Source organism: Camarhynchus parvulus, chromosome 10 (assembly GCF_901933205.1).
Source record: "Camarhynchus parvulus chromosome 10, STF_HiC, whole genome shotgun sequence".
Taxonomy (NCBI): Eukaryota; Metazoa; Chordata; class Aves; order Passeriformes; family Thraupidae; genus Camarhynchus; species Camarhynchus parvulus.
The window spans coordinates 16,926,462-16,939,935 of NC_044580.1; the positions used below are offsets into that span (position 1 = coordinate 16,926,462).

Genomic DNA, 13,474 nt, shown 5'->3' on the forward strand with positions numbered 1-13,474 from the left:
TGGTTACCTCCGTTTTAGGTCTAATATCTGGGAAGGCTGACAAATTTGTGTTTCTGTTCCATTTGTTAGGACTGGCCCTAACAAGTTGCTCTTGGCTTCAAATTTCAGTTGTCATAAACAATTCCAATTCCCCTGTTGACTTCCCCAACCTCTTAGTAGAATTTTCCTATGCGTGTCTCTCTGGTATGATCGCTTGCAACAGGGATCACGTAAAGAGTTCTTATTTTTACTACAAGCTAAGTTTCTCTCTCTGGATCCAAATAACCTCCCATTTCCATATATGATTTGGGAAGGGCAAGGCTAATAGACTTATTAGGATATCTTCCCACTACAGCATGACTGTTGTTTTTATTTTTCCTTCGTCTGCCCACGCCATGCCCTCCAAGGGAACTGTGTGGATGGGGAAAGGTGTAGTACAGAATCACCCCGTGGCACTTAAAATACATTTTTCTGGGGGGCTGGAGTTTGCCTCATGTGTTATGGTTAAGAAATCCATGATTGTTTTCAGCTGGTTGATCCAAGATATGGGAAGCAAACTGTTGGGTAGGAAACTGCCCCCCTCAGTGAAGGATTTAGTAACGAGAGACTAAAAGAGATTGTCACGTGGGCAGAGTGATGGGCACGTAGCATACGTGGTTCACCCCCTTGGGTGTGTTCTCATTTCTTTATGTTATTTGATGAGTAATTTCTCCAAATGTCCCATGTCTAGCACATCACAGAAGGTGGGAATCTGTAGAAACATAGAATCATAGAATAGTTTGAGAGGGACCTTTAAAGGTCAACCCCACCATGCACTGCTCTCTGCAAGGAATCCTTGAGGGGTGCTGCACTGGAGAACAGTATCAGACTTGCTTTGGGTTGGTCATCTGGGTTTCCCTGTAAAGTTACTTTTGTTCTTTTTTTTCTAACCACTTTCTAAATGTCTTGTGTCCTTCTAGTTGTGGTTCTTCAATTCAAGTTTCAGAGGTGAAACTGCTCTCTTTTTCATCAGGCCAGTTAACTGTGTTCCTGCCAGCAGAGGTGAAATCTATAGGGACAGAAACAGATCATGTCCTGCCTTTGCAAGAACTGGCCATGAGGACCCTCTATAACACCTACTACAGGTTTTTGAAAGGTATGAGATTTTCTGCTTTCTTCAGATTACAGAAGGAGTGAAAGTGTTTTCTGGCAGTGATAGGAACATTTTTAACAGTTCTTCAAAGGCTTGGGCAAGGATTTATATTTTAAAAGATTTATTTAATCACATTATGTTTGAAATGCTGCATTAGAACAAAAATGTCCAATATCAAAAACCAGATTTCCAAAGACTATTGCTGAGGTCAAGTGGTGCTTATAAATGGTTTCTTACTTGAAGCCTCTATGAAGAAGGACACTTTTTTTTGCAGGAGAAACTCTTTAATGGAGATAGGAGATGAGAAATACAGTTCCTGAGGCAAGATCAGATGCATCAGCCAACAATGCAGCTCCTTGCCAGGCAGCACACTCCTAAACTGGCAGACTTGTTATACATAAGGCAGAAGAAATGCGAGCAGCCCTCGGCCATTTCAGCACAGCGTGACAGCTGAGCTGCTTTAGTTCTGCCCCAATTCAGGCTCTCTGCTCTAAAGTGGCCCTTGGCTCATCTGGTTCTGCATCATGCAATCACATGAGTTAGCAATATCCGATGATAACCTGCAGATCCTCTCAGATCTGGATGTGTTGTGACTCCCCACTGTTGATGCTATCTTGGGAACTCTCAGATTTAAAGGTCAAAGGAGAAAGCGGAAGAGTAGAGAGTTCCAGTGGGAGGATTAGAGGGGTTATGGAAAGGGTCTCTTTGTACCTTGGCCCCTGGAGTAAATCCTCACTGCTTTGCCAGGAGAAGTGTACTAGGAGGTCTGCCTTTTCTCACCCGCTTGTGACTTGCACAGTCATTTCTGGAATCCAGCTGTGTGGATGGTTCCTGAGGATGCCAGTGAACTTTGGTGTGGGAATGGGAAGGTGATACTGCAAAATCAGTTTAAGGACTGGTTTGTAAACTGTTTTATACAAGGCTGTGAGGGTTACACCAATTTTCAGCCAAGATGCAGAACCTGAAAAGGATGGATTTATATATCCATATACACCCACCCATAGCTATGCCCTGTTCTGAGTGACCTTATTAAAGACTGTGGGCATTAGCACTGCAGCAGCCCAGTTTTGGTGAGCAGGAGCAGGGCCTGTGTCAGACAGGTGTGTATGATAATGCTGTGCTGGGGAAGCAGGTGGCACATATGATTAAAGTAGCAGATTTCATCTGTCACTGCCTAAATTTGCAGTTTCAAGAGTGCTGTTAAATACTTGGCAGCTGCTGGGGAAGTGACAGAAGTGACTGGACTACTTTTCCTCAGTCTTTGCTTGGCTATAGAGTGTGACCTTTTCTTTCTGATGCACATGTCCTGCTCGTCCCCTCCTTGGGGCCCTTGTGGTACATTGTGTCTGGGGTTCAGCCTTGCAGTGGTGGAAAGCTGAAACCAGTGTGATACCATAAAACTGATTTATCAGGTACTGCATCTTGTCTTGATTACTCAGCACCTAAACTCACTCACCTGTCTTGGCTGTCTCTCAGTTTCTAGATGGAGATTAGCATGTGAGGTTTAATTTATAAAACACTGTGTGGTTTGGGCCAGGCCTGGGAAGGTGATGGCTCTTTCCCAGGAAATGACCCTGGAGTCCCTTTTGGTGAAAATGATGGCATCCTGTAGGCTGTGGGGGAACACTTAACAGATGAGGAATGTATCGATCTTTTTAGAGTGGTCTCTTTGGTTGGGCCTGTGAGAATTATGCTGGGCTGGATTGAATTTCAAGTAATTCCAAATACTGCAAATCTCTTTTTGCTGATGGTGGAGTTTGGGCTTTGTAGCGAGGTTAGCTATCCTGCTGGATTGGTTGCTGAAATATTTTAATAAAATACTACTGATGTCCTTTGCATAATGTTGTATTGTTATTAGTTACTAAACATCTGTCTAGATATATCTCTGTGTCTAAAAATCCTTCATGATCTTTTAATCCTTTCTAATATTTGCTCAAGCTATAATATTTTCACCTGGGTATTTTAGCCCAGTTAAACTTATGCCCACAGATGCTAAACTTGTACATTTAATTTCAGCTTTTTGAATTTAGACATGGAAAGCATTATGTGCCTCACTTTAATTGTGGTAATTTGTATTACCTCATTGTTGTTTTGACAAAACCTTAAGAATGTGAGGCAGCTGTTTTCTGAATTGTTCATGGATCATGCTTGTGTTTGCCTTTATCATGCAATCATTTTATTATAAATATTTTTTGTTTCTTTTCTTCTCTAGATTTAAACTTTCTGACTCCAATCTCACTACCCAAAAGCTTCTTGGAATTGTTGCGCTGTCCCTTGGGACACTGCCACCGCTGCAGCCAGCCTATGTTTACCATTGTCTACCCAAAGCTCTTTCCCTTGAGGGAAACTCCAATGGCAGGATTGCATCAAGGGTAATTATACAGGAAATTACACTGGGGTTTCATTTAGGAAGAAAAACACCTTATGGAACAAAGCATATTCTTAAGGATTTTTTTTTTAAAACTTAGCATTTCAGATCCAAAGTCCCTAGCCTGTGATTGTATGTATACATTGACAAATATTTTATTCATGAGTCAACCAAAATATTTCTGTTAGACTCTTAAAAGGGTCTTCAGATATGCTTGTCTCAGCCTGGTGTAAGACAGGAAAGGGTTTGGATAGGATGGGATTGGGCTGTTTGTGGTAGTGCAGCACATGCCTGGCAGCTCTATGCCCTGGGAAGGAAGTGGTACCTAACACCAGTAATTGCCCTGATGGTCTCTGACTTCAGATTGCCACCACCAAACAAAAAGTGCGGCAGGATCGAGATGGAAAAAAACTCTAAAGCTAGAGCTTAATTAAAATGTTCTGCAGTAAAATACTCTTGTTTTAATTTCCACACTAATTAACTTGAGATATGCTGTGGAAGCATTCTGCATAGAAACATACATTCTGTAGCAATACATGTTTTTAATAACACTTCAGTTTTATGGTTGTAGCAGTTGTGAAAGTGTCTGCAGGATTCACAAGTCAAGTGCACAAGCCCACACAGACTTGCTGGACCTACTGGACAGTGCAGTCATAGAAGGGACTCAAAATAGGGATATGGTTCAGGGAATGTTGCCTTCATGTAGATAAAGATATAAAATACCTTTAAGGTGAGCCCTGATTGCTTTGCAGTGATTCTTTCCCTAATCCTTATTAGTCTGAGTGGATACTGTAGCCTTCCATGAGCCATAATATCAATGAATCCAGTTTCTGCAGTGGAAAAGCATCATCTGAGGAATTTCAGCTTGTGCTATTTGAAAGGTAATAAAGGGGGTTTAAAGCTAAGCCACTTGGAGTTAAACAAGCAAAGGTGATGTTAGATTCTTGTTAGAGGATTCAAGTCAAGCCATTAATTACAAAGCATATACCTAAAGTATAAGTTCCTGTATAATGCAGGAACACCACTTAGTTCCTGGTCTGTGGAAATCCATTGATTTGATAGTGGATTTGATCTTCCATAAAAAGAAGAAGCTGCTTTTCCATAGGAAGATCATCAATAAAAGAGAAGAGACTAATGGGTGGTTCAGGTTGATGGTACCTGTTTTACACAGCTGTATCACAGCCTGTTTTGCTGTGAGTTTGTAACATGAGAAGCATCTGATTTGTAAGCAATTCAGCTTTATGAAATGAAACAACTTAGGTATGCCAAATCTGGGCAGCAGCCAGAGGGCTGCATAAACGCTATTTTGGAAAAGCCATCTTTCTTAGAAAGATCTGATTGCAGAGATTGCACGCTTCAATTTGCCACTCTGTTACACTTCAGTCATATGTCGAAATTCAGTGGATTTCATGTTGAGTGAAATAATTAACTTCCATATTACAGTCATAATACTCTTAGTCATGTTATAATCATGCTATAAAGAATCTCTTTCAAACATTCAACAGTATCATTTTCTAAGAAAATGATGGAAAACTACTGGCTAGTCACTAAATCCATCTATTATCCTGAATAATTCAACAATGTGAGAGTTTGGACTACTTTGTAATTAATTGCTAAGCATTGCTCATTGTAGAAGATACAGTTACAGGATGATAGACATTATCAGTAGACACCTTTAGGAATTATGAAAGTTAAGACTCCACAAAAGCATACTTTAGAGCTGTTTTGGAAGAACACTATATTAACATTCAAAAATGTAATAATTAAAAATACGTATTTCTGCATGGTTTTCACTTGTTTCAAAAAAAGTTATCATTCCTTCCCTTAGACAAGAATGTACTGTGTTCTGCAAAATGCCTTTAATGAATCCAATCTTAAGTAGCTGACATTTGATGCAAATCCACAGAAAACGAGATCTAAACAGGGCAGCCTGTCATCCTTATCTCTGTAGCTTGTGCACTTGACGTGGTAAGATTATGTGGAATTGTGGAGGTGTGATAGCTGGTTTAGAAAGATGTGAAGGACAGGGTTTCTGTTCTAAAGAGCTTAAAGTGACCATGAAAACACACAGGGTAGGATCCTGGGCATTTGAACAGCACTGATTAGCACATGCCACATCCATGCCAGTAACTCCTGCCTGGATTTCCGTATCACATTCGGTATCCTCTTAGAGGGAAGGAGAGTTACGTGTTGGACTGCATTTCTGTAGCTGAAGAAGCACAGATGCCGTGAGCACTGGGTAAAGTGTGATTTCTGGGTTAGTGAAGAACAGATCTGAACATTTTGAAGGCAGATATCTCAGTCCCTGGCAGGCTGGAGCAGGAGCAGGGTCACTGTGAGGCTCGGATCACACTTGCACAGTGCCATCCCTGCTGCACTGCGTGGCACGGTGTGACAGCACTGCCTGTCACTCATCCTTTCTGAAGATCTGCTTGTTCACTCTGCTAACCAGGGAGGACACTGCCCTTCAGTCATGTCATGCCTACAAGCAGTAATTTAAGAAACACACGAGCAGGGCCGAGGCTGCCCAGCTATTTTCCTGTCAGCTGCTAAACCTGCTGGCTGTGACACTCAGGCACACCCTGCTCAGAGAGAAAAACCACACACTGCTGCTCTAAACCCAGTGCATAAGAAACCAGGAAGGTTTTGAGAACCCCTGCAGTGTTTCCCTGCCTTGGTGTCAGGCACTCAGAGACAGCAAATGAACCTGTGCTTTTTCTGGGCTGTGGAGATGGGCTAATCCTGTATTTTACAAACCAGCACGTTGTCTGTGTGGAATGGAGCCAGGAGCTTTAATCTTTACTGACAACTGTTCCCCCCCCCCCTTTTGTTGTTTTTTTTTTCTTCTAGGAGTACAACTGTTAGTTTTGTGGCATACTGCTGCTCCACCCAGTGTCTGCAGACTTTTGACCTACTGAGTTGATAAACATTTCAACCTCCTCAGGAGTGGTGCCAGTGTAAAGCTGTGTTCGATGCCGTGTCTCCGTGGTACTGGAATACCGTGTGTGCTTGTGCCAAAGCAGCAGAAGTGCCCAGTCAGGAACACTCTGAGGCACTTAAATCCTGCCCTATCAAATCTGGATGAACTGCAGGAACTTTTCAGAAGTGTAAATACCGAGCTTTTAAAAGTATTAATTTCTTTCTCCTCCAAGGCAGCACACAAACCAAACACATTCACAGGCTCTGACTTCAGGATTTCCAGTATTTTTCAAATGTGCCTGATTTCAGGTTGACCCATTGCATCATTTGAGGCAGTTGCATTCCTCTAACTGGAAAAAGCAAAGTTCAGTTATGGCAAACAAATTTTCACTTATTCATCCCTATCCTCTTCCCCTGTACAGCTGCAATCAGGTGTATTGCTGCAAGCCTGCAGAAATCCTTTGATGGATCCCAGTGACTTTTCCATAGAATTCAGCCTTACTTTCTCTCTCTCATCTTAATGTTTACTGCAGCAGAGAGTTATCCCAGTTGTATACCAAGTCTTTGACAGTTGTCTGTGGTATTTAAATCCACATGCTAAAAGCAGATCTTTCTTTCTAGTATCATTAAATACCACAGTTATTTAATGGGAGTAACCTAGGATATGTCTGGAGACTGAAGATCCTGTTTCAGTGAAGGCTGGTACTGATGCCTACACTAAGGGCTCTTGCTCCAGCATGTTTGAGGGTGTGTTGTCTTTATTTTCATTGCTTTATTTTTAGAAATAGTGCTCCTTTTGTTCCATGGAATTCTTCAGGAAGAAGACAACTTTAAGTATCAATTTCCCTTGGAAAAAATCCAACTAGTAATATGATAGTAAACCTTTATATTTATTGTATTTTTACAGTTGCAGGCTATAGATCTGCAAAGAGCTGGTCTTGATCTTTTTCTAGATTCAGCAGTTGGCTGATTTGTCCAAGTGTGTCAGTGGATTGTGTGCCTTGGAGAAGGCTGGAAATCCAGGAGCAGGTGTATATCTCCATGCACAGGTATATTTGCACACATGGATACCTGCACAGAAGGGCTGGGACATTTGTTTTTATACATTAATGGCAGATTTGGTGCAAATTGCCGCTCACTATCATATTTGTGGGAATCTCTTTTTGTTACATCTTGTTTATTTTAAATAAAGAATGAAGGATGGAAAAAAGGCCCAAAATGCCTACGTGACTAAACATTTTGATTTTATACTAAAACAGTTTATACACGATCGACCCCTTTTGATTTGTTTTTGAATATATAATATTTTTTTTAATATAATTTGTTCTTTTTTTTTTCTTTCTATTTCTTAGGTATAAACCACTTGTTGATTTAGCACAGTGTGCTGCTCTGTGCAGTAGGTAGTTACAAGCTGAAATAGATATGAATGAAACAGTTTGTTATAAAAATGGCAAGATAAAGAGACTTATTTGGTAGTGTATTAGCATATGTTGTGGTGAGGTGTGCGTACTTTGAAGGCAGGAGGCATTAAAATGTTTTCCTGTTGCCAAAGAAGCATTTGTTCCCTCTGCAGGCTTCCTGGCATCTCTTCAATAAATAGAGTATCTTAAGAGCTTAAAAGAGTACCAAAAAGGCAGTTTTGAGGGTGGAATTTTTAGGTTGTGCATGTAACTTGTAAAAATTTTTCCTGGTTTTATTGGGTTGGTTTTAGAGAGTTGAATTAGCAGTAAGAAATGTAGAACTTAATCATTCAGGAATGCAAGTATCATCTACTGCTTAAGAATTGTGAAACTTTCTAAAATAAATCCCATTTATTAAATCTGCCTTGCAGTAGGGGAAAGAGCCATGTCCAAGCAGCCTTGGTGCTTTTGGAGTTCTGTCTGTGTCATTTCCCAGGTTTGTTTCCATGTTGGAATCCCAGCAGGCCCAGCCACCCCACAGGGTTCACTGCTGAGGCAGGAAAATCCACCTTCAGCTTTATCCTTTTCCTTCAGTACCTCAGAGCTGAGTTGTAAACTGCCCATGTACAATTATATCTGTATCAGAAATGTGCAAGTGTAGGACAGAATCCACTTTTTTAAAAACAGATGATAAAAACTATGGTAGTGTTACAGATGTTAATTTTTATACAATGCTCTGATCAGGATTTTTTTCAGTATTAATTTTTACTGTGGCTTCCTTTGTCTTTGAAGGAGATGTTTTCTTGGAAGTTTTTGTCCTCTTTTTATAGCAAGTTGTAGACTTGAAATCACAGTTTATATCTGAATTCAGTCTGTAAATACTATTTTGGAGTTAAATCTGGCTGTGATCACCTAAAAGACATCAGCATTTGTTTTATTAGGAGTCAAGAAGAGTGAAGCTTGATTTTATTATTATAACTATTTATTTATTTTTTTTCTTCTTCCCATAATCTAATTATTTCTTATTGAGTCTGCATCAGTCTCTTTATTATTGTCTCCAAGTGCAGTTCAGAAGAAATTTAGCCTGTTCTATAAGCAGGATGAATCTTAACTAACACTTTAATAGATGATATTTCAAGAATGGAATGTTCAATAAATAAATGACTTAAACATGCAATTGAAGCTGAAATGTCATACCCTATTTTTATAAAACAAAGAAGGGGAAAGCCAATATAGAGACTGAGAATGCAGCTTAAGTTCATGTTTGATGTTTTGGGGGTTTTTTGTATGAACAGTGTTTGTATTCATCTGTATCTTTGGGTGATATTCTTCTAGATTAAAATAACTCCATTCTCACTTGTCCAAATTTTTCTAAAGTTGTTCTGCTGTAAGAGTATTTCATAACCAGCAAGCATGAGAGCCAGCTATGCAAATTGCAGAGAGGGATTTTGCTGCTGATTGAACTGTGCATCACTGGTTTTTCAAGATGCCACAGTGCTTGGACTTCTCTTTGGTTGGTTTGTTTCTGGGTAATTTTTGATTTCTTGCTCTGGTTTGTCAGGTTAGCTCCCACCTAGGTAATTTTTTCTGTGTACTGCAAAACATAAGGTGCCAGATGTTGAAAAAAATTACCATCTAAAAAGTTTTTTTGTTGTTAACAGTAGATCTTAATTCTTCACTTAGGGTGGAAGCAGGAAAGGTTTTTTGTTTGTTTTTTTTTTTTCTCAAGGCATTACAAAGAGAAAGGTGCAGGAGAGGGATGAGATAAAATAAGCCTTTAACTCATTGATACTACTATAAAGTTTTTCTAAGATTAACTGCAATTATAATTAGGGTTCACAGGCATAATTTTTGTTTAAGTTGTGATAGTAGGCACCATGTTAATAAAATTCAAACCCTCTATAGAGGTAGCTTTTTGTTCTGCCATGAAGGAAATGGAGGGATCTCTGGCTTTGTTTAAAAATCCTTTTGAGTGCTTTTGCCATGGACACTGTTACATTCAGAGCACTGTTCCTGGGAACCTTCCTCATCATCTCTCAAAGGATCAGAAGTGCCCTTTCCTGTGCAAAGAGCAAGGTCTAATATAAAGAAATGTGTATTTTTCTGTTTTGATGCTTCTCCTGGGCTCTTACCACGGTTCATTACAAACCTTCTATTTACTTGCTTGTGGTGAGGTTGAGATGTTGCTCTGAGCAGAGCAGTGCTGTTTATTGCCAAGTTGGCTTCAATTCCTGCAGATTGAATTCTGCTGAATCCCTTTTTCTGGCATTGAGGGGAGCACAGGACTGTTCTAACACCCGTGTGGGAGCAGCGTGTCAGGTTCTACTGACAGCCCAGCCCAGCTGAAGACTGCAGAGTGACAAACCTGTCACTAGAGAGGACAACTGGCTTTTGGAGGCCACTTTGGCCCACCAGAGTACCACTGGTAGCAGAAGAACTTTTCCCCTGATGTCAGTGGACAATGGGTCAAGTTCTAGTTGATGAGAGGGAGGAATGTGTGTTGCCATCTTTGTATTTCTTGCAAAAACTGGGACTACACCAGAATCCATGGCTGCTGCTCTGTCTGCAGCTGCACTTCCATAATTCCAAGATGTAACTATCTTTGCCTCTTACCTCCCTCTTAACACTACTCATGTTGTTGCAAAATGTTGTAGTTAACTTGTGATGGAAGAGGCTGAATAAATTGAATCCAGAGTTTTTATTACTTTTTTGTATTACAGACCTATTTTGTAGGAGCCCGACGGTCTGGTGGAAAGAAATGGCAATGTTCATGTGAAGTCTTCATGGCTTTTGCTTTTATGTTGCCTTTTTTGGATTATAACTTGAACTCTGTTTGCAACTGAGTTCATTCTGTGTCTGTGGAAAGCACATGTGCATTGCTTTCTTGCTCTGTATTAACCAAATGTCACTTAGTGTGAAGGTGAGCTTGCTAGATGGTTTATTTAAAGTTAGTGGTGCGAATTATTGTATGTGCTTGTTAATAAACTATATTTTTGGATAGAATTACCATTCATTAAAATTAACTAAATTCTTGCTCCTGGGACTATTAAGCTATGTTAGAATGTAGCATTTAATTTACATTTTGGTTCATTTGCATGGTAATTAGCTAATAAGTCTCTTGTCCCAGGGCTGAAGAGGTGGGGTGAAGACACTAAAAGCACTCCCAAGCCTAAAACACCACTTCAATTCATTTAATCCCTTTGTCTCAGACAATGTAGTTCATCAGATCTTGCATAATAGGAACAAAACCCATATGGAAACGTTACTTCAGACCCTTCCACGGATTGATCAAAAGGAAAATAAGTTTCTGTAGGGCTGTACTGCCACCCTGGTAGTCCAGAGATGAGGCTGTGGTTCATGGATTCCTTACTAAGCAGCATTCAGCAGCTTTTTTTCCTCATTTGACAGATATCATGGGAACAAGGCTGCCAAAAATAAGTAGAAATTAAGCATCTGTTTTTCCAGTTGTTTCACTCCTTGCTATGCAGCATTTTGCTTCAGTCAAAGCTGCTGCTCTCCATGTTGTGATGAGTTCTTTGAGCTGGATGCTGTCTGGATTTCTGTGAGTGTGTTGGGTATCCATTCTTCAGTGAGACCTGTGGTGGCCAAGGTGACTCAGATCAGTTGTAAACCTTGCAGGTTTAGGTGCTGTCCAGACTTCCCTGGAGACTGTTTGGTAGTTAGTTTACAATTATTTGTCTTTTTTGTATTTTACAAGTGACAAGGTAATTTTTCCTGCCCTTGCAATGGAGGTAACCTCTGTTTGCCTGGCAGCAGGAGGAGGATGTGACTCCCTTAATAAATGGGAGAACAACCCTTAACCTATAACTTTTACCAGCCACTGATGTGTCCCTTATGAATTAGAAAGAAAGACGGGAGAGCTTAACATCCTTTTCCTTTGCAATTAAAAGTACTTGGCATAAATGCAAGCTAAGTGGAAACTTCAGTGAGTGAATAATGCTATTGTATGCAGGAAATGAGAGGAGCTGAGATCTCACTTGGAACGGCACTGGATGTTTTGTGACTTCTGAGCCAAGATTTAGGGCTGTTCTATGTGGTGACATTTTGAAAACTTGAATGCCAGGTTGAACCCCACTTCAGCAACAATTTCATGTTACAGTAGAACCCTCTCTATCCTGCACTGAAGAACCCCACCAATATTCCCTCTAGCTGGCTCAGGTCTATCAGATTTCTGTGTGCTGCTTCAGCAAGAAAGAAAGCAGGAGTTGACCATATGCTTTTTTTATCTTTTCACATTTTAAATAATAAACCCCTCACGTCAGGCTCTTTCAGCCCCCATTGTGCCCTTCAGGCACCTCCTGCTCCCAGGCAAAGACCTTGACACATCTGTGAGAGATCTCGAGTCTCAAGAACAGTTCTGTTGTTGGAGGTGCTGAAGTGATTTGCCTTTCTGATGATGCCTTCCAAGTGGCAATCAAGGGCTAATTTCTCAAGTACCCTGATGCTCTTTTGTATGTTCATGAGGAATGTAAATATTGACTGGCTCTTTCTGCCAGAGAAAGCTGCCACTCATGGAGCCCTGTCCTGGTGCTAAATATGACTACAGCCACGTGATGAGGACTGGCCATGAAATCACGGAGTATGCTGAGCTGGGAGGGACCCATCAGCATCATCCAAGTCCTGGCCCTGCCACAGGACACCCCAAGGTGTTCTGCTGTCATTTGCTGTGAACCTCACCAAGTTATTAGGAGGGTTAATCTTTTTTCTCAAGATCAGTTGAGAAAGCTTTCTTGTAATGAAAAATGCAATTCTGTGTTTGTTTATTGATCAGCACTATGAATGTTCTTTAAGTGCACTATTATAACAGCAAATCAAGCTATTTGATTAAGAAAGCAAAAAAAAAAACATTGTTAAATCCCATTTTGGTGCACATAGGGTCCACTGGGAACACTAACATTTGGTTTAGGAATGAGAAAGAGAGCTCATAATTCATCACAAAATGCCGGTATGGTCTAAAGATGCTGACAACATTGCCTGGATCTCATGAAAAAAATAAATTTAAGAAGATAACCAGTGTTTCTTCTAGGGGTAAATATTAACTAATTGTATCAAATATGTCCCATTTTGGTTTTGTTGTGCTTTGAACTCCTAAAATTCTGCACTTGTAGCTATTATTTCAATCTTACTAGGTTTCCTTTGTACTACAGAGTTCTAACCATTGATTTTTATTGTTAAACCCATTAGAAGAATGAAGCTGAATATTGTTGGGTCAGTTTGTGATAACTGTGATTGCTTTGCTGGCACTGAAGTTCCAAAGCAGTCTGAGCATGGCCTTGAATTTGGCCGCCTTTGATTTTGCTGTGTCTCTGTTGGCTCTCCAGTTTCATTTTGCAAAAAGCTGAATCAATGAAGATGACACATGAAGAGAAGAATTACCAAGAAAAACAGCTTTAACTTTCTTCAGAAAGCCTGGCTTGGAATAGGGCTGGCAAGGTCTCCTATATGAATTCCAGGTAAATGCTCCTTTTAAAGCAGGATGAAAACCAGTGGGTTGTAGGCAGTAGAGAACCCCATGTCTAAAAGTACCAAGATTAATTATTCTCAATATTCACACCTTACTGTTCTATATCTTTGTTTCTATAAAAACTGAGTAACTGCCCAATAGGGAGTTTAGTTGTATCTTACATCTTTGTAGAATTAAGATTGATTTTATAC

The 13,474-nt window shown here is 40.2% G+C and overlaps 1 protein-coding gene across 2 annotated transcripts in view; it reads left to right on the plus strand.

Moving 5' to 3' along the window:
• LRRC28 (leucine rich repeat containing 28) overlaps window positions 1–11,065 on the plus strand; it is a 52,149-nt gene extending 41,084 nt beyond the window's left edge. For both annotated transcript variants that reach the window (XM_030955251.1, XM_030955252.1), the window contains 3 exons: window positions 939–1,114; window positions 3,324–3,483; window positions 6,330–11,065. In XM_030955251.1, coding sequence (XP_030811111.1) covers window positions 939–1,114; window positions 3,324–3,483; window positions 6,330–6,402 — 409 coding nt within the window. In that variant the 3' untranslated portion in view covers window positions 6,403–11,065. The remainder of the gene's footprint in view (window positions 1–938; window positions 1,115–3,323; window positions 3,484–6,329) is intronic.
• Window positions 11,066–13,474: the final 2,409 nt, after the last annotated feature.